Source organism: Camponotus vicinus, unplaced genomic scaffold (genome assembly GCF_025532165.1).
Source record: "Camponotus vicinus isolate PSW18456_S1 unplaced genomic scaffold, iyCamVici1.0 SCAF_3, whole genome shotgun sequence".
Classification (NCBI taxonomy): Eukaryota; Metazoa; Arthropoda; class Insecta; order Hymenoptera; family Formicidae; genus Camponotus; species Camponotus vicinus.
In genome coordinates this window covers 20,168,793-20,191,294 of record NW_028141967.1, presented here as the reverse complement: position 1 = coordinate 20,191,294, position 22,502 = coordinate 20,168,793, and the positions used below count along the sequence as shown (strand labels likewise).

At 32.3% G+C, this 22,502-nt stretch overlaps 1 protein-coding gene across 3 annotated transcripts in view; it reads left to right on the top strand.

Annotated features, from left to right (window-relative positions):
* Positions 1-18,684, top strand: part of Dip-lambda (Dpr-interacting protein lambda) — a 146,186-nt gene extending 127,502 nt beyond the window's left edge. For 2 of the 3 annotated variants that reach the window (XM_083093131.1, XM_083093130.1), the window contains 7 exons: positions 1,147-1,262; positions 1,926-2,111; positions 5,587-5,773; positions 10,666-10,797; positions 12,946-13,065; positions 14,477-14,647; positions 15,009-18,684. In XM_083093131.1, the coding sequence (XP_082949257.1) occupies positions 1,147-1,262; positions 1,926-2,111; positions 5,587-5,773; positions 10,666-10,797; positions 12,946-13,065; positions 14,477-14,647; positions 15,009-15,349 (1,253 nt within the window). In that variant the 3' untranslated portion in view covers positions 15,350-18,684. The remainder of the gene's footprint in view (positions 1-1,146; positions 1,263-1,925; positions 2,112-5,586; positions 5,774-10,665; positions 10,798-12,945; positions 13,066-14,476; positions 14,648-15,008) is intronic. The other variant, XR_014437628.1, reaches the window with a different exon arrangement.
* The last annotated feature ends 3,818 nt before the right edge of the window (positions 18,685-22,502 follow it).

Genomic DNA, 22,502 nt, shown 5'->3' with positions numbered 1-22,502 from the left:
CAATAAAAGCAACGGTTCATGCGAGGATATATTTCACTGAATGTGCGATATCTAATCAATTATTCTCTCATCCGATTGTTACTTTTAATAAGTTTACAATGTTTTTTTTTTCCCGGAAGATTTTCGCAATCTTCTTTCCCCTAAAGCGAAAATTAAATTTAGTTAATAAAATGGCCGGGCAGGGTCGGATGAGAGAAAGAGAGCGGAATGAAAGCGTGGAGAAGCGAGGGAAGAGATTGAAGGTACAACGAAGCCAGCGGCGAGGGTAGAAACGGTCCGATGAGGGTAGTCGTAAAACCGACCCATGAAAACCGGGATCCGGCGTCCGGATTACGACTGCGAGATTCAAGAATTTTTCCATTTATCGCCCTTCTTGCATGAACGCATACAAGAATTCGATACGAGAATATGGGGGGCTCTCTCTTTGCTCTTTTAGACCGGCGGAAGAGAAAACCCGGTTGGATGCGGCCGGGTGAGGGTAGGAAAGAGGGGGGCGTGGAGGGGAGGGGAGGGAAGGAGGGTTGTTTCCCCATCCTCGACCTACGCCTTGAATATCTAATCGGCGGCGTGCTGCTCGCTCATGCATACACCTCGAATCGGCGGCGAATCACGGCGATGCATTCCGCGAGACACTCCGCTCGTCAGAGATGCCGCGCATTCGTTCTTTCCTTCTCTCTTTTTTTTTTTTCGAACGTTCGCGGTGCATCGCATTTTTCAAAGCGCGCGATGCGATCGCCTCGTCGTAATATCCGGCGAAATTGAAAAGGATGGAACGTAACACAACGCAAAATGCGTCGTTTTGTTTGTCGTTTATTGTGTTCGATGCGGAGAGTTGAAACTCGCAAATTGATTGCAAGTGCACAGTAAATCTTTTTTTCGAATGTTTCGCTGTTGCCGGTTTCATTGTGCGTTATAGCGTTAGGTCCTAGATATTTTTTTATCTGTTCTTTTTTGATTTATTTTTTTGCAGTTGGTCTCCGAAAGAGCTCGGCTTATGTTATAGGTTCATTGAAAATACTTTTTATTAAAATGTATCGTACTTCGTGATGCGCTTGTCTTCCTTCGCTAATCATTTTATACAATTGATAAAGGAAAAAGAATGACACGCACAAACTAAAAATAATTAAACATGTCACATTGTTTTAGGTCAAATCACCCCGGAAGTTTTGCCCGAGTTCTTAGCTCCTTTGGAAAATCACACCGTGATACAAGGTCGTGACGTCTTCTTCACCTGCGTCGTTAATCATCTGCAATCGTACAAGGTATAATTTCCTATTTCAAATAATTCTTGTTTTTATAGTAAAAAAAAAATGTGAAAAATCGCTCGCATGCAGCATGAATATTAAGAAAATTGTCTGTTACAAGACTTATATATCGAGACTGATGTGTAAGAAATGCAGCTCTCTCGGATTTCTTTCCAATTATATAACACATTTTTATAATAAATGACACAATTTTCACGCGAAAGATGCTACCATGTACATTTGCCGGAACAAGATGAAAGAATTATACTTGTTAACGCGACACAATATGTACTTCTTCGAGTTATACGCTGTTTTGCTCGGATAAACTCATATTTTTTCTCGAGTCTGACTTATCCTGTTTATACTACTGGAAACGTCGATACGAATTTATTACATGTCAGAGAATTTCATGTCTTATCTTAAACATAAATATACGCATCAATTTTAATTAAAGTTGCTATTTCTGCTTTTTTTAAATTATTTTTTATTGTGTCAATTTTAATACTAAATGTATCAAATTTAGTTTAATTTAATTAATTCTCTACATTGATAATAAATTAAAACGGCTAATGAATAAAATATATTCTAATAAGATTCTCAATTCATATTTCAATTAAGTATCGAATTTTCTTTTATCTCGAGAAATAACACTCGTATCTCTGGTATATCTCTATTGTACAGGTAGCCTGGATAAAATCCGATTCCCGAGCGATACTGGCGATACACACACACTTGGTGGCACACAATAATCGATTATCCGTGACGCACAACGGACACAACACGTGGAAACTGCACGTGTCGAATGTCCAGAAGAACGATTCCGGTACTTACATGTGTCAAATCAACACCGATCCCATGCGCAGTCAGGTGAGCGTTCTCTCATACATTAATTAGATTTATTATTTAAACCCTCGACTCTCTCGACTTAAAGATTACAAAACATATCATATAGCATTGTCGAATAACGTAATTAAGTAGCATACTTTTTTTCGCAAATGCATGTTTCTGCACATCTTCATATTTACCTATATAAGTCCCTCTCTTCTTTTTCTCTAATTTTTTAACGATACCCGGGCGCCCGCATTTTTCGAAATACCGCAAACGCAGCTTCAAACGATATTATCCGGTACAATGGAACGCGCTGCGACGCGCATCCGTAATAACAACGTATCTCTGTTAAATTAATTTCCATTTACCTTCCATCCGACGCTTTATTTTTCGACGGCGTTTCCGCGCCGGAATTGCGCGCACGGCGGCCGTTACACGCGCGGCTTTATCGATTCCCATCGACAGAGCGCGGCGACCGTAATTCGATTAAAAAGATCGAGGTTTCGTAAAATTTCGCCAGATCTGTCCGCGGATACGAAGGAATTTTTAAAATTCCATACACAAGCCCGGCCATAACTTTTTAACGCGCTCTTTTTCTTTATCCCCGACCATTATTTCGCGGTGTAATATCGATTGTAGTATTGGTCTCTACAGCCGCAGCTACGTTTCAGTCGACGTATAAAAAGGAACTACTTTATTTTAATCGAAGTAGAAAATTTTCCCATTAAAATTAAGACACACCTCATTCTTATAGTTGTTAGATTTCGTTTTATTTTTTAGTTATTTTTTAGTCTAGGCTTTATTTTATTATTTCTCGTGCGCGCGTCGAGATTTTTAAAAAATCTTTTCCCTCTAACAAAATATCAAACTATCGCAAGCGTATCACTGTAACATAGTATTCCTAAAAGCTCTCTGACTTTCTAAAATTTAATTATAAATAAATCTATTTTGTGGAAAGCTTGAAAATAGAAATATATGGTTATTCGTATATTATTTTAAGTGATAATTTCTATTCACGTACATTACTTCTGTATTATTTGTACAATTTTATCAACAGTCGGGTCAGTTTAATGATAAGCGTACAATATTGACGCAAAAGGGACATTGCATGCAATTCCAATCCCAGTGGAATAACATCGTCGCGACAAGACGTCGCGTTGGGCAACTTTAATTATGCAGATTTTCGGCAAAGCTCGGGCTACACGCGCGTACGAGAAAGCGCACGGGAAATTATTGCCGGCGATGGTGGTGCGGCAGGTGCACACGTCGTACGGCTTCGAACGACTGTTTCCCCGAGACGAGGAAGATCTCGGCTTTGCCGCTCCGTTGCTAGACCTCTCGGCCGCTCTCGAAATATCCCTTCGTGCCTTAAATCCCGAGCCCCGTGTGTTGTACCGTCTCGCAGTCGGCCGATACGAGATTATTTATCGGTCTTACTTATACCGCGGTTTTATCCGCATGAGATGGGCGTCCTTTAAATTGCTTCCGGCCAGTTGCTACATTCTTTTGTAGACTAACGCTCGGAGTCTGCGAGAAAGTACGAGGATGCAATTTGAAAAAAGAAAGATTTTTATCAGTTAAAATGTGGAGAGTAGTACAAGCTATTTATATTAATAAAAATCAACATAATTCACTTTATGTGTACGTGTCAAATTAATTAGTAATTAAATATATTCTTGTATATATATATAGTTCTACAATCTTAGAGAGCAGTCTCTGCAGTCTCGTCTCTTGTCTTTTTTAATCTCTTTTTTTTTCTTTTCTCACATACACATACACATATATCTATTATCGCATTCTACCGTTGATCCCTTGCATCACGAGCACTTTGGGCCCTTTATCTCGCGGCAAGGCCGTATATTGCATCGGAAGGTTTCCCGCTTTGCCGGTCGCATTGAATTCTGCAGGATGTGTGCACTGCACCACGACCAGTAAATTTCATCGTTAATCCGTGACGCACCAGCGACCGTCATTCCTGCCCGACCGATACGTGCCTTGGGCCGTAAACGATGCTTTTTTTACACAGCAATGTACACCACGAAACACCTTAACATGGTTTAGGCTGACTGATGCCTCGCTAGCACGTGATATTTTTGACCCGACGATGACAAAGTTTACGCTAAACGTCGCACAGATATTACTATAGATACCTGTAATTAAATTCCCTTATTATTATATATAATTATTGTTAATTCTTAAATCTTCTATTGCTTTTGAATTGTAAGATTGAAACTTTGCTCTTACATAAACGTCTTGCATGACTAAATACTTTACTTTTGGTGTATAATATTATTAAACAAATTTTATTATATATTTTATTTCTTACATTTAAAATGTGATTCATTAAAACATTCTAAATTGCAATATTAAAAAGTTTTTAATTAATAACATCCTAAATGAATAATATTTTAATTAATGGGATTTGATAAAGATATCGTATTTTCTTTCTCTACTTTTATAATTAGGAAAACTCTTTTACCCTTGTAAAAAATTGTGGAGAGATTTTTGCACATAAAAATGATCGAAACAAGTGTAACAGAAATATTGAAATATTTATTATTTTATCCAATGGAAAATACAATAAAATGTTTTAAACTAAATAAATAAACTTTTATTTTAATGCACATATACGCGATTGAAACCCGACTTTCATCAATTGTTAGGGAATTTTATTTTTCGTCTATATGATTATACTATATAAAAGAACAAATTTTATGTTTGCGTGATTTAGGTTACATTATTGTTATCACTAACAATACTAATGTAGAATTTAAATAATAAATATTTCACGTTAATGTTAAAATATCGTTGTAGCAGAAAGTTTAAACCGCTATTTATTTTATTTTATTATAAACTGTATATTTTCTTGCATGTTAGTCTCATTGAATTGAATAGGATACGTGCACAATTCCATGTCTAGTAAATTCTATATATACTATATATACTCCCACACATTGTACTCGTGCGAAGATACCCTCATCGTGTATGTGCACAGGACCGTAAAACAATGTACTTTTTCTACGGCGAGTAGTTCGAGCCTTGTCTCTGCCAGACCGCCATAATATGGTCTCTTTACAGGCTGTTTATCCTACATAAAGAAATTTTATTTTTTTTAATTCTTTGATCTTCTTCATGCTCAATATAATACGTCAAAATATAATTAATTTGTTCCTATTCTTTTGGTAGAAATGATTTTAATAATGAGATAACTCGATTATTGTTACATAAAAAGACGTGATAACAAAAGTCTTTGGTAACATTCGATATATCTGCAACTTAAAGTGATTTTTAAATAATAATTAAAACAATCTCACGATATAAGTTGAAAAATTGAAGAATTATAGTTTATTAAAATTCAAAATTATACAGTATATATATATATAAAACCTATTAGAGACTAAACATTTTTTTTTATTAAGTATCAACATGTAATAAGTCTATTTGTTTTTTTGAAAAAATTAAATTTGCAATGATAATCTCAAAGTGGGATATTTTGTGTTTTTTCTTGTTTCAGATGGGTTATATGGAAGTAGTGGTACCACCCGACATAATAGACGATGAGACTGCAAATGGTATGGTCACTCTCGAAGGAGGCAATATAAGATTGCGATGCATCGCTACCGGTGTGCCAGAACCTACTGTCAGTTGGAAACGAGAGGACGGTCGCAACATCATTCTCAGAGAAGATGGACAGAAACAATGTAAGCATATTTTTATTAATCTTATTATATTCTAAGATGATTCTAATTAATGCAATCTGATTCTATAAAAATTGCATTCTTGTAATTAATTCTTATAATTTAATTTATTCTTTCTAATCGAGCATTTTAAAAGAGGGAATTTAATTTTAATGAAAAGAAAAGTAATATTACTATAATTAAAAATTACTATAATTAAAAATTATACGTCTGCGAATTCTCTTTTTTAATTATACTATTATAATATTTTAATAATAATAACATCGGATTTTAATAATAACAATAATAATAATAATAGTAATAATAATAATGTAGAATCGATCTACCTAGAATTGAATTGCATTTAAAGCCTTCGCTGCTTGATATCATTATCGTAAATGATAATTAACGTTCGTCACACAATGTGAGAGGCATTCAATAGGCGTGCATTAGCGAATACGTACATTATACATAGGTTCAAATATAATCGAACTCAAAATGTAACACGTAAACCGCTATGCACAGTCCATGCTCTGATGAACTTACTCAATGTAAGTTCACTTACTGTTGATATTTTAGAATATGCTTTGAATCGCAACTCTCACAGAACCCGGTATTCTCGTAAAATCGAGTTATCCGGGATTCCTTTGAAACCGCATATTCTGCGAATGCATTCGGCAAGATGACTATATATTTCGCTGGAATAATAACAGATTCAACAGAGTCAAATAGTGCAAATTACATTCGTCTGGGATATACGAATGGCGCAATATATAAACCGGATTTATTTTATATAGTATATTCCAAAAACGCTCCTTTATAAGCTTTATAACATTTATAAAATTTATATAGAGTTGAAAAATCTCTATTTTATTATTATATTTAATTTTTGCAAAAAATTTTGTAAACTCGAGAATTTATTACGTAATAATATTTATCACACAGTACACAAAGATAATTAAATCTTTCTAGTTAGGCAATAATTTATCTTGTATTATGTTATCATATAGAGCAGTGGACTATGTATTTCGGTGAATTCCTTTGTGCTCATTTTCCTTATAATCATATAGTATCATGTAACCAATTATGTTTTTTTTACTTATGTATTTGTTAATAATTTTCTATTCTCGATTTCAACGATACTCATTGATTTTAGCATAATGATGATAATGTGCATGTAACGTTATATCGCGATGTAAAAATAGTGTAATAGAGAGAAGCACGCGCTCGAATTTTCAATGCGATTGATTTAATGAAACGACAACTTTGATATAACATTTCACTAGTCGGAATAATCACATTAATTAATTATGTGTTTGATGTTACAGCACACAAAGCAAAAACCAACTCTCATTACGTAATAATTAAGTTCTTCTTTGCATCAATTGTCGATATACGATTATTATTATATCACTGATATGTTGCACTTTAATTAGAATTGTATTAGAATATTTATTTATCAAAATTTTCATTTTCACATTCGATCGAGCAATATTTCTCGTTTTAAAAGAGTTAAAAAAATGTTTTAAATTAAAAAAATGCATTTTTCTAAAGCCTTGAAAATATTTCCATTTATTTGTTATTTTAATGTAATGTTTCAGTTGAAATTTGTACTTATGCAATTAAGAGTTTTGAATTTAGGATTCGCACGTTCAAAGTATTGATATCTGATCTGATATAGGATACACGCGCGTTGAACGATAAATCCTAACTGTGAAGCAGACGTGGATGTTGTAGAAACGGGGTCATAGGTGACGTACATGTATGCCGACACGGTTTCTAGTTTCTCGTTGTCGGTCATCTTAGCTTTATTATTGAATTGCATCCTTAATTGCCGTGATTCATTGCCGCTACATATCAAATATAATTTATTTAACGCTAAGGATAATTTATTTAACACGTCAAATATGGTAGGAGCTATACAACGGTTACGTATATAAATCGTTTCTGCAATTTTCCTTGCATATTTAACGTCAATGTGATGTATGTCTCCATTGAGAAAATAATACTGTTTGAGATGGAAAATTAAAATCTAATTTCGAATTTATCAGGTATTTTGTCAACCCTTTTATTAGATTACTTTTTTCTTTCTTTCTCTCATTTTAAAGTATATTTTTCTTTATTTTATATGAATAAATGTTCATCAATTTGATAAAATATCTACATAATTAATTATGTCATTTTTCAATATTACATAAGCATTTAATTATCATGTTCATATTTTTGACATTTCAATTATTTTGATTTTTCTTCATAATTTTATCAGATATCGATTATTACTTACCCTTTTGAAAAAGGATATTTTCCGTAATCAATATCAGTGATTTATTATTTTTTGCTTGGCATTACATGAAATGTGCATTATAATTTATATGAGCATACATAATATAAGGTACGAGATTAACGTTTGATTTTATCGCTAATAAAAATGAACTTATATAGGAGATACTTGACATAAAGATAAAAAATTCTTCTGGAATTCTATCTATGCACTCGTTTGAGATGAATATCATCGATAATATCTACTTTTTTCACGTCGTTAAACCGGATTTCGTTCAAGGGAAGTCAACGATACGTATAAAGCTTACAGGAAGAAGTTTCAATTCGCATTAACGACGATTCCGTCGATTCTTTAATTAAGATAGTCGTGCCGACGCGGCTGGAAAAGTGTCGGAGCGATAAAGTGTCGAGGCGCATCAGCGTGGAATAATCGATCGTCTCTCGCGCTTACCAGGCCCGCTGGTAATTAATTACAGCGCGAATGGTAATTTACGCGCCCCGCGGCAAATATATAAGCACGCTCCCCTCCACAATGCACACGGGGGTGTATGTCTAAAACCATAAATTACGGCGCCAAGTTAAATCGCAAAATAAATAAATCGATAAATATATATTGTACACCTCTTTCGTCCCAACTGCTCCGTCGCCCATTATCGTCGAAATGTCACGAGTGTGTGTATTTCTGTCGCGAGGTAAAACATCACGGAAACTTTACATTGACAGAAATATCTCACAAAGATTTATTTAACACGTTCCGCGGATTGAGGGAAATTGTAGAAGAATTGTTCTAGTTCATAAACTTGAAGTAAACTCCTCGTGATTAATCCCTCCCCAGGGATTAAAGTTTACAAGGGTTAACGACCGTCGCGCGCGATGTCGAGGACGACCCGCTTGTCGTTCTTCGCGAGTTAAAGTGCACTTATTGACCGCTCTTACAAGCAATCCGCCCACGTCACCCCGGTAATCCCGGATCCGCTACGCAGAGTACATTCCGTGTACAAGCAACGATTCTGCCGGAAGGACCTCCGAATCTCCGACGACCTGTCCTCTTAGCGTCATTCTCGCTCGAGAGATCAGCCGAGGAGCTTTCGCGTGAAAAAAAAAGAAAGCGGATGTAGAAAATGCGAGGTGGGTGGAGAGGAAGCAGACATAAAAAAAAAGAAATTCTTCTTTCGTAATCGTCGCTTCGTGCAGTTTTCGCCCTACGATTGTCACCGTCCTCCTTCTGACTTGTTCCACTCGTTTGCTCGCCCATGTCACTCTGATCTTCGAAGCGTCGTAAAAATAGACACCCAGAGAAGTCTCGTTAAACGCAGGGGAGGACTTGGAGATTGGCAGGACGGATCCGCGGACGAGAGAGAAGGACGAAGTATAACGAACGATAGCGCGTGAGCGAGGGGTCGTAAAGTCGCCCCTTTCCTGCTCGCCTCTCCGCATATCGTAAGAGATGAAATGCATAGAAGAAACGGGCCACCCACCCGGGAATCGCGATCTCCTCACCTCGCGAATCTGTCATTCGCTACGACGTGACTCCTTCTCGGCGCCTAAACGACGAACGTTTCAAGAAATTGCGGGATTGGATACGTTGTAAACTTTTACAATACGCCTTAGGTAACGACGCTCGAAATTCAATGTCTCTCGGAACAACGAGCTCTGACTCTGACTGCATTCCATGAAAATTTAAGTGGCACTTCTCGGACATAATTTTTTTATATTGATTGGATAATGGAGAACGTTCAGAGGAGAAGATCTCAAACGTGCTATAAATACGTGAAAATTATGTTAACTCCGATTAAAAAGCGCTTGACAATAAAATATAATTTCTCTTACGATTATTATAAAAATTCTTGAAGTATATTAGAAGGAATTAAAGAGTGATTTGGCAAATCGTTGTGTTTTATTAGTATATTAAAATTTTTGTTATTTGGAATTATTTTATGTATGATTTTTTTGACGTGTAAAAAGAAGCAATGTATTGCGGCAATAAAATAAAATACATATGTATCATTTATAAACTTTGGAGATTTTACCTTAAGAAACAAAATTAATAACGCAATTTTTCATTTTTCCTGTTATTTTTATTCAGTCACAAATGTCGCGAATCTCTGTCTTTCATTAAATCATTTCATATAAATATTGAACCGTGAAATAAATCATTTCTGCGATAGTTTAATATTAATTTTCATCTTTTTGAGAACTGGCGATCCCAGTAGTATGCCATAAAAATTTCAATGTAATATTTCAACACATGATTCTATCATGTTATCTCACTAGTGCTTTTATGTTAAATATATAACTTGATGTATGAAAAGCATATTAGAATGGTAGAATGATTCTATATAAGCGATAGTATATTCATATAATGCAGATTTTAGTAAATTTTATCAGATAACATATTCATCATATTGCGCGTAGTTGCAAAATAGCAATCTATTATTAGAAAGGGCATATATCGATTACTCAAAAGTACCAAAGCTTATTATTTGTTGCTAAAACGTATGAAACTTCAAGTTAAAAAAATGTATAATTAAATTGTCAAGTTATTTTGCTTGTTAGATATACTTTATACGGAAAATATATGTGCTAGGAATTATTATAAAAGCTTTATAATATTGATTTGATTCTTTTAATTGCAGCTGTGAAAACCTTTGTTGGCGAGACACTGGAATTAACGGGGGTGCTTCGGCAAGAGATGGGCTCATATCTGTGTATAGCCAGTAACAACGTACCACCAACGGTCAGCAAGCGTTATTCCGTTGATGTTCACTGTAAGTATCATGTCGCGCTGCGGCCGTTAATTAGCCGTCGTTCCGTTGCATACATTAGTCGTCGCGTTGCATACATTAGCAGGTCAGAGTACTCAAACATCATCCTGGTTGCCTTCTGCTTTCGAAATTGCCAAACAGCGTTTATGCCGTTCATATTAAAAAAAAAAAGAAATTTTAATTTTGAACGCAAAATACATTATATCTACAAAATAAATTGTTAAAATTATGGATAATAATTACAGTGAAACACTGTTTGCATGAAAATTTAGGTTTTGATGCTAAAGAGATTACCACGTTGGAGGATTCTCTAGATTCGTCCCTGTACTGCATAATTACTCGCCTGTAACTATCCTTTACAAGTTCGCATGTGACAGGATAGATGGATAAAGATGGCTGCGTTAATTAATTATTTAATGAGATAGGGTAAACATATAATAATTACAATGCTATTGAAGCAATGTATAATTAAATTTATTTTATCGAAAATCTGTTATAAAAAATTTTTCCAGCGAAAAATTTAAGGCTGTAAATTACAGTCAAAATTTTAAAATTATTTTATAATTCAGAATATTTACATAAACATTTTTAAAATACTTTTAAATTATACAGTTTTTATTCCCATGAATTGATTTCATGATAAATGATTTCTATATTAATATAATTATATGTACATAAATTTAAAGGTACATATGTGTATCGGTTTTATTTCGGTCATAAGCGCTCTTATCGATATAATGTACTTTAATTATTAGGACGAGAATCGTGTCGATTATTAATGCTTCTTCAATATCGGCGGTAAAACTATCATCCGGGCGCTGTGGTTAAGGATATACCGATAGGCTTGAAATAGGAAATGAGGTTGAGTTGAACTTCGAAACATTTTTCAATATCTATGTTACATGGCAGAATTTTTATTCAAAAACTTTTTGCTAAAAATCAACTAGGCCGACGTTGTCGACACCAATAAAAGTTATCATGTAATATATTAATATATACATTATTGGTTATAATTATGTATATATTAATTATTTTGGTTCTCTTGATTACTCGATATTGTAATTCGAAAGAGTTTTACTTTTATTTTTATAAATGTTTTTATTTGTTTTGCTATATTATATCACAAACTTTTATATACTTCTTCAAACAAAATAATAACATAATCATAAAATTATTTGTTTCAATTTTTGACGGTTTCTAACAGTCTCTCCAAATTTTTATTACTAAATACGAAAACCACGTCGTTGCAGAAAGTAACAATAAAGTGTCAATAACATTCTCCTGGGAAATACAATCAAATTACCGGGAATACGCGCATACATTCGCAATGTTACGCTGCGCGTATCGGAAGAATAAAAAATCACCGTGCAATTTGGCTAACGGCATTCGCAAATGAAAACTTTATCAACCCTCCGTGGTCCGCTCGCATAGGGCGTTTTTTTCGCGCGCAAAACTTCCGGCCGCGCGCTGCTGCAAAATTAACCAGCGAGCTTGACGATTTATCCACGTCGTCGCGAGGCGTGTAAATATTTGAGCGCAAAGGGTTTCACATTAATTCGCTCTGCTTACGAAATGTAATATTAACCGGTAGGGTGGTGGCGCACGGGCGCAAAATGCGGCGAAACCAGTTAATTCTTGAATGAGCAGCACGCGGGCTCCTTCGGGATTTAAAATGCACTTTTTATTTCACTTTTCTTATTTCATTTTATGTTCTATGCCATTTTGCTCGCTTATAAATAATGTAAGCTTTTTTCGTATACTATACTATACTATAAATTTGAGTTTTTAATAGTCAAATTGTTAACAGTTCTGTGATGGAATAATAAATCTTGCAAAATAATAAATCTCTATTGCAAATAATAAATCTTAAAAAATGCAAACATTGATATAAAAAAATAAAACATAAAATTGATATTTAAAAAGAAACAAAAAATATTTTATTCGATATTTTAGCTGCAATATTTTAGCTGCAATATTAGTGACATACTTTTACATTTATTATTATATCACATTTTATATTATTTCTAACACAATATCGTTCAAAGTTTAAGAATGATGACGGAGTAACGTGCTATTTTACATCAATCCATAATATATGACATTATACTTTTGTATCGTTAATTGCGGCAATTTAATGCTCGATTGTTTCAGTTAAACCTGCTGTTAAAGTGACGAATCAATTGGTGGCTGCACCGATTTATAGTGATGTCGTTTTGCAATGTTACGTCGAAGCATCACCACACGCTATGAATACTTGGTACAGAGAAGGAGGTAAGAAACTACAGACTGTTTTATATTTCTACATTTTATTTGTTGTACAAAATATGCTATCTTGCAAATCTTGTTAATCCAATTTTAGAGAGATTCTTCTTTATTAATCTGATAAGTATATATAATATTATTAATATTTTCATTATTATTTATTTTCATTATTCATTATTATTTCATTAATATTCTCATTAATATTTTCTCATATAAAAATTTTAAAATAATACAAGTATTTTTGACAAGTATTATTATTTATTTTCATTATTCATTATTATTTTATTAATATTCTCATTAATATTTTTTCATATAAAAACTTTAAAATAATACAGTAGTTTTGAATATGTAAATTGCTGAACAAGAAACATCTCTCGAGAATTAAATCGATAAAAAAATTATTGAAATTTGATTCAGTATTAATTGAACATCCTGTAGTTTGTATTATGTCATGTTACACCAACAAATTTACATTCTTGATTAACTATAGAATCGCTGCAATCAATTTCTAAAGCGTTAACTTCGACATGCCATAATAATATTGATTGCAAGTCAGAATTGTGTCAGATTGAAAATCTGCATTTTACGCCATTTACTATACTATAGTTTTATCACAGAAAGATTTTTACTCGCCAGGTGACTGCGTTAATCAAATATGTAAATTTGTGAATTGCTGGTAAGCGCGCGCTATTGCTCCTGAAAAAAAGCTTCGTAAATCTATCGTGAAATTCAATGCATTCAAAAATGTTTGATTAACACTGATGGCACTTTCTCGCGAATGATGATTTTAAGACATTAGTTTTTTCGCGTAATAAACGATAGGCAAATATTAAAAAGATACATACGAGAATAATTATCTTAGTTATAGCAAAAATTTAATTATACATATCACTTTAATTGAGGAGTTATAAAAAAATTATTAGTAATTATTATATATCTATGCTGTTAATTATTAATTCGAGTGTAAGTATAAATAATTTTTTTTCTTTATTCATTTCTCTTCTTTATTCTTTATTATTAATTCTTCTTTATAAATAAATTTATAAATTTATAAATTTATAAATATATTATCACAAAATGCTAATGTCTTTAATATTAAATTAAAAATTTTAGGTTCAAATCTAGTAAACACACATAGACAGCTTGCAACGTATAATTTGAACATTTAATAAATCAGTATATTGCCACATAAAAACTGTTTTTCAATTAAACTTTAGAGTTAAGTGAAGCATTTATTATTACATATATTTTTGAATACAATAAATACAATTTTTTATTGAACAGTTAATCAGCCTATAGCGCACGGTCATATTTCTGATCGTTTTTACATGAGAAATCGAATTCCCTCGAGAATGTTTCTGCAAGTGCAAGAGCTATGCAATTAGAAGTAGCGCAATATTTCCGTTCGCTTTCTATTTAGGCGAGAAGCTGCTGCGCAATGACAAATACACAATGTCGGAGTACGCGTTGAGCGACTACTCCCGGCAAATGAATCTCACTGTCAATTCCCTGGAAAAACGGGACTTCGGCGGGTACGTGTGCTCGTCCGTCAACGCGCTCGGCAGGGCCGACGGTTCAGTACGATTGCAAGGTACGGAGAATCTCGATATGATCGCACAAAAAATATTTCCTCAGCTCTCCAATATTCTGATTTTAATACAAGATGAGCGATGCATCCTATGATGCATCCGACAATAGTACTTTACCTAATATATACTATCATCTTGCGCATATAATATGCATGTATTAAATTTGTAACCGAAAAAATTTTATTATTTTTAATCAATAACTTAATGATTCTTATCAATAAATCCTAAAAATTTAAATCAATCTTTGAATAAAAGTGTTAAAATTAAAATATAATTTTGAACGCTGTTATTATATATATTTATATTATATTATATAATGTAACATTACACTCATTTCGCAGATATTTTGCTTTTTTTTTTTAGAGCTGCAGTTGTTCGCGAAGACGACACCGACGACTCTTATGAAGAATATGGATAAATCGCGTAAGAAGATATTGCCGAAGGGCAAGAAGAAGAGCAACAATAGCAACGACAGACGAGGACACACGGGTGATTTCGAGGCCGATTCCATCGGCAGCGAGGATGATTTTGGCACCACGCAGATCATGGTCGGCAGTACTCTCCAGGAGGGCCAGAGAACTGACAGGCCCTTCATCGCGCCTTCCTTGCCGCCACCTTGGGTCATCCATTTGAACGCCGCAAATTTTAGGCATCCCTCGGTGTCCGCGATTCTGCTTCTGCTTCTTCTGCCGACTACTCTGTAAGATGGCATCGGTATCAGGGATAAAGGATTACATTAGAACTGACGTTTATGAAGATCCACGAGCTGATTCGGGATCTCGAAAATCGATAAATTTAGAAGACTTTGATTTTTCGATGCAGGTAAAAAAATTAATATTTTACGAGTTAACGTTGACAAATCTTTGCGTGTTGAAGACTTAGAAACTTTTATATGTATTAAAATCAATGCGCCGCATGTTTCTAACTATTATGAATTTCTGAAATATTTTTTTGTTAGAATTTTATGACTCAAAACTTTTCATTATCGAATATCTAATTTTGAACGTATGTGCTGAAATAGATTGGATATTATGTTATACATACATATATTTTATATCAAATATAATTGCACAATCTTTTTACAATTTTTATTGAAATATCCATATATTTTTTTTCTAGATAAGAATCAATCTTGAGACATTTAATACTGCAGACATAGCTGCATTGTACAGGAAACGATTATCTCCACGGTTAATCATGGACAAAATTTTCTCTTAAAGCTTGTCAGAATATATTTAAAGGAAGTAATCGTTATAGAGGAATCTCTGAATATTACAGACTCTTCTTCTTTAATCAATATTTGATGTACTTAACGTTTTTTGCGATGTCAAAATGCTTTCTCGGATTACGCGTTCCGCTCTAGTATCGATCGCGAAATCCAATACCTTTGGAAAGTAGAAAACCAATCTTTTTAAGAGAAGAAAAGCCTGGTTCCGACGGAATCTGACATCGACTGGCTAGTTGTTATCTTCATTACCTCCTATCATCTATATAAATGCTCTGCTAGCTTTCATCTTTTAATCACAATTTTAAGGTAAACATTATAAATTTGCCATGCGCCTTTGCTTCAGAATCTAATATCTTTGTGAAAGATTGCAGTTTACAAAAACTTTGATCGAGATTCGCTAAATACACCGAAACACATACGAAAAATATTATCTTTTTATAAAGGAAAATAAATTTAATCAGATCAATGTATGCGCGTGCGACTTAATTACTTATTCATCGAGAGAATTAATATCTCGCGATGAGTATCTTCGGACACCATTTGCGTACGAAGCTATTATGAATGCAAAATGGAGATTAATGAATGAACTTAGAAAAGCAAACAAAGGGATCAGTTAGGAACCCCTCGTGGATCTTCATTAGTCGTTCAAAAGTAACGCAAAGGGACGCGCCGTGCGTACTCGACAATCCTATCTAGGCAGGTCAGTCCCTCTGGCGATGATTGTAAATATGAATGAAGAACGAGAGCAAATAGAAAGAATATACAGAATAGAGAAAATGGCTCTTTTCCCGAATCATTTAAATGATCCTCGTGAAGCTGCTTCAAAAAAGTATTATTTTAAAAATAAATCTACTTGATGTATTAATTTTTTTTCAGCTATAATTATATTAGAAGTAATTATTCGAAGATATAATTTATAATTAATTAGATATTACACGCAAAGAGAGACAAATATATTAAAATTTTACTCAAAGAATATCATATTAAATTTCAATTTTTATGTTTTTACGTTATAAATGTTATAAATTTAATCGAATTCCAGCTTTTTTCAAAAGTATTTCCATAGCATTGTACGAGGGTTTGAGGCTCGTGATGGGAATAGAGTCAAAAAGATAGAGCGGAGGGTGTGCAGATCCATGCTGAAAAAAGAAAAAGAAATAGGTCTTCCCATTATTCGATATAACAAGGACTTTTAGATACGATCAGATGTAATCACTGCGGCGCGACACTATAGACATAATATATATAGACCGAGCTGGTCCTACGCGCACAACGCTTTGTTAGTGAAGGCCAGATAAAAAAGAAGAGAAAGTGAGATTTAAAAAGAGAAAGACAGAGAAAGAGAATCAAAAAAGGATTTCGTCTCTCTCATTTGTGCCTATGCAATTTTTGTTAGAGAGAAATGTAATTTTTTCTGAGATTCTTCCTCTCTCTCTTTTTCTCTTTATTCTTCAGGCTACCATCATCAATGCTCGGTCTATATAACTATATCTGTGTATGCGACCAAAAAGACAATGACGAAACTTTCGACAGAGTCTGTGTAAATATATGCGAGGCGATGTCAGTGCGGTATTCGGCTGACACATGGAGTTAGAGAGACGCTATCTCTCTTTCTCTTTTTCTCTTGTTTAAACGTAACCGGCGATTAATCGGACTGTAGGTAAAATACAGGTCAAGCAAGTTCATGTATCGCACTCTCTCCGGCAACACGACGAACGCGGAAAAAAAGCAACGTTGAAATGTATGGAAGAACTGTGTGATGAGTTCTCTGTGCCATTCACATTTATATGTTGCAGGAGTTTGTGACTAAATTGACTTATAAACTGGCGAAAGTTCCATTTTTCGATCAAAATGTTTTCATAGCATTGTTTGAAGATGCTCGTGATGGAAATAAAATTTAATATATATTTTTCTTAAATTATCTTAATATCGCTAGTAGAATAATCAAAGAATCATTAAAAAATATATATAATCGACCAAAACTAGCCAAAATTCTTGTTTATTTATTAAAAATTACGACGTTTCGACCATATGGTTGTGGTCCTTTTCAAGTATACAGGTTCAGACAAAAGAGTATAACAATGTAACTCTTAAATCTGTTTTTGACGAAGTCTCACACTGACACAACGTTTTATCTCTCCTTTTCAAATGTGGCAAGATGTTAATGATCTTGTAACTGTGATATGTGGAGTTTACAAAATTAAGATTTACATTGTTATACTCTTTTATCTGAACCTGTATACTTGAAAAGGACCACAACCATATGGTCGAAACGTCGTAATTTTTAATAAATAAACAAGAATTTTGGCTAGTTTTGGTCGATTATATATATTTTTTAATGATCCTTTAATATATATTGTATAAAAAGCTAAACATACGAATAAAGAAATCAATAGATATAAAAGTCAAAGAATGATATATCTTATTCTTATTTTTCGTTATTTTTGCAAGAGAGATTAATTTTATTTTCAATTATAAACTATTTAAGAAATATTGCATAAAAGAAACGCAAAGTCTATGCGATGCGTGAACTTTCTGATTCGACCTTAACAGTTCTTGCAAATCAATGTGCGTGTCGCTTAGAGTTAAAAATATACGGGTTGTAATTGACAAGTATTCCAGGGTATAAGTTGTTCCTTTTACACTCGAAAAGAAAATATAACTGAAGTGAACATTTATTATCAGATTGATTATAAATTTTAAATCTTCTGAAATTTTGCTATATGACCATTAAAAATATCATTAGCATGAGAACTAAAAAAGCCTAAGTCTAATTTTCAATTGAGGTTTACGTACTTTATTTATTTTATTATTTTCTTCATACCTCATCGATTCTTTATATTTTATATCATATTTATAAATATAAAGATCTTATATATATATATATATATATATATATATATATATATGTATATAAAATAAATTCTCTCTCTCTCATGAGCTTTTTTAATCAAACGAAATACGATAAGGCGAGCTAGTTAATTTACCTAAAATTATCTACGTGAAATCTCCTGTGAATTATTCTATATGTGTATATTTTCCCATTTTTCAGCAATAATAACTATCTATTTTATTAGTTATTATTGCTGCGAGATATGTTGAATGCATCATATAAAATATATAAAGAATCGATAAAGTATAAAATTTTTTGAAATAAAAAGATGAGACTCTCATTCGAGATTCACTCAGGCTGAGATTCCTATTTCGCTAGCGATCGTTTTGCAGCCCCGTTTCGCGTCTTCCACGATACTTTTTTATCTTTCATCTGTCGCGATCACGACACTGGCAGGCTAAATGTGCGCTTGACTATCGCAAATTGACGCGGCTTAATTCGGTCGGTGCACTTTTACGGTTAGATGAGCCGACGTACATATACTGTAATACGTATGCAGAAAACGGAGAGCACGACAATAAATACGGTATAGTGAAGTCTCATCAGATCGAACATTCATTCGACTTAAAAACTCGCTAGAAAAGACCGATTTTTCCCGTTCTTTTATTTCATTTATTAAATATCGCGCCGCGAAATTTTTCATAAAATTCGCAGATTTTTAACTTAATTATATTTAATGAGATAAATGGCATTTTATTATCGCAGTTATTCATTTAATAACTGGGACTTTTATGTGATTTATAAATACTTAAATGAATTAATATATATAATAAAAATATGTCAATACTGTATCATATTAGATGTACAAAAAGTATTGTTTTATTTCATTTGTTTTGCCTTATTGCAATATATGTTATAAATTTTCATAGCAATTATGATAGTTTGTAAAAATCCGGCGAGTTTTTAAGTATATCACAGACTGCTTGGCGCACTCTATGTAATATATATATACAGGATATATAAAAAATCGCGCATTTCTCTTTTCATACAAAGTACTTGACGAAAAGATTTTGTTAAAGTAAATTATATTTAAAATTATAATTGAAGAAAATCATATTTTATATTATTTACCTTTATTTTTCAGAGTATTTCATTCTTCAAAAAAAAATTTTTCAGAGTAATTCAGTCTTTCATTCTTAAAAAAAAATACGGTATTGCAACAAACGTTTTGTTTAATTTATTATTTTATATATGTAATCGAGGGAAAGCGCGCAATTTTTTTATATATTCTATATATGTGCAATATACATAATGTACATTTCATATATATATATATATATATAATATACAGAATCTCATTAGGCAAAACCCATTGGATATCCTTTTATCATAAGATATGCTACTACAAAAACGCGAAGAATTTATCGGCGTTAAATATAAGAAAAATACATATACGCAGCAACGAGACATATGAATCATATAGGACCACGTTTAATGTATGTACATACGCTCGTATATTACATATTAACGAATACATATGTAAGTGTAAATACCACAGGTGTGAACATTCGGATTTTTTCGACGTAAGCGTTTAGGGACTCGTTCGATTCGATGTATCCTCAAATGAGGGTAGATTTTGTAATAATGTGACATAGAAGAGATGGATTCGCAATTGTAACATAATGAACATGAAAGATAAATATTGCCTCTATGCACACAATACGTATATATCTACATACAGTTATATATATATATATATACACATATATACTGCATAAGATATATATTAAACATATAAATATATTATATATATATATATATATTACATATAAATGTGAATCTGGCTCGTTCGTTAGAATTCAGACAACGGTAATTGAAGCGAACGCTTTTGTCGAGTTGTTAAACTTTCGGGATACATCAATAGGTTTTGTTCCATCACAAAAAAAAGATTGGCAATTACAAAAAATCTCTTGTTACTTTTACATAAATTTACTTCTATAACTTAATTTAATAAATTTGTTTATATAAATTTCCAATTTAACTTTTAATTTTTATAGAAAATATATATCAAAACCTGGTAAAATAAAATTTTTATTCAAATATATATTTTCGTTATATAATTTTAGATTTTTCAGTTTTATCATAATAAAGTATTTGAAATTAAAGTTATTTTTTACATTTGTTATTTTCAAATATAATTTGTGAAATAAAATCGAGAATTTTTTGCTTCCTTTGAATATTGTATTTAATCAAATTTTACTTAATTTCGTGAAATATTTTTAAAACTTTATATTTTTATTAAACTTTTTCGCAGTGCATATTTATACTGCCATGATTTACATTCATAGTTCATTATATATGGCTTTTTTTGCATCAGATCCTCATATATTCCCTATAAAAATTAAAAGTCGAATATAACCAGTAAATGACTAAAAGTTGCTGACCCTACTGCCTATACATCACTGCCTATTCCATATACATCACGGCAATCTAATTGCTAATTTTTAATGAATACAGAGACAGAGTAAAAGGGTTGCGAGGATTTAAAACTACAAATACGCGAAATCTGGAATAAAAACAAGTATCTGTACCAAGTATCTCTGTATTGATTCATTATAAATATTTTTTTGTAAGAAAACAGCTAATATAAAATTGCAAGTATTTCGCCTCAATTATTAATTTAGCATTTTGAATTCTAACATTTTCCATTGAATCTGTTATTTTAATTTGCAGTTAAGAATTTAAATAGTAAAATTTCATTTAAGAAATACAGCTTTAATTATTCTTATAACAATATTGAAGTTTAAAAACTAGAATCCCATCAAATTTATTTCAAAAACTAATTTTTTTATTAAAATATCTATGTTTTAATGAAATTTTAATCAAAAATATATATCTTTTGTCCGTATTTTATATAAAGACACAAATTTATATGAGCGATCCAAAATAATGTAGCTCATGTAAACGATGAGGGTTTCAAAATATAATGAGAGTCGAAAGTTGATCTATAGATCCTAATGGCGTAATCCGCCTCTGACTTCGGACGAACGAAATGTTAATGGTGTGTGGTTTGATTAAATGGGAATCTATGCACATGTTGAAAAGTGAATTAAGAAAGTTTGTTTTCGCGAGAAATCAACAATTTCTAAGTAAATAGTTATTTCAGTATCTATGCGATTTAATCCACGATTTAATCTCGCTGACTGCGACCGCGCAATATGAAATTATAGTAATAATTCCGACACATGCCCGAAGTTTGAATTACAAATTTGAGGGTGTCCGAACTTTAGTCCGAGTCGTGTAATTGAATATGTCATGCGAAAATAATGCGATTCCTAAGAGAAAATAATTGTTTATACAAATGTTGGAAATCAAAATTTAGATGGCATATATTAATATGTGACAAAAAATATTATAAATATTAAATATATGTAAAATATAATACGTATCCTACGAAGAATATTGCTTACGATTAATTATAAAACTGATTATAAATTAAGCCATACACATATTGGATAATGTTTCTGATATTTTTGACTTTTCAGTACTTTGTAGATTGCATTATACTATGTATAAAAAAATTATTTTTTTTTTTTAAGTATCCGATTTTTATTATTCCGTTTAGTATTTCAAATTTTCATTCTTCAAATTTCACGACTCAAAACATGGTATTCTTGTAACTTGTAATTCGATAATTGCGCGTTTACGATTATCATTGTATGCTGTGGTCATCTCTGTGAAATTCGAAACATCATATAATTTTTCATCAACAAATTCTTTAAAAAAATAATAAGAA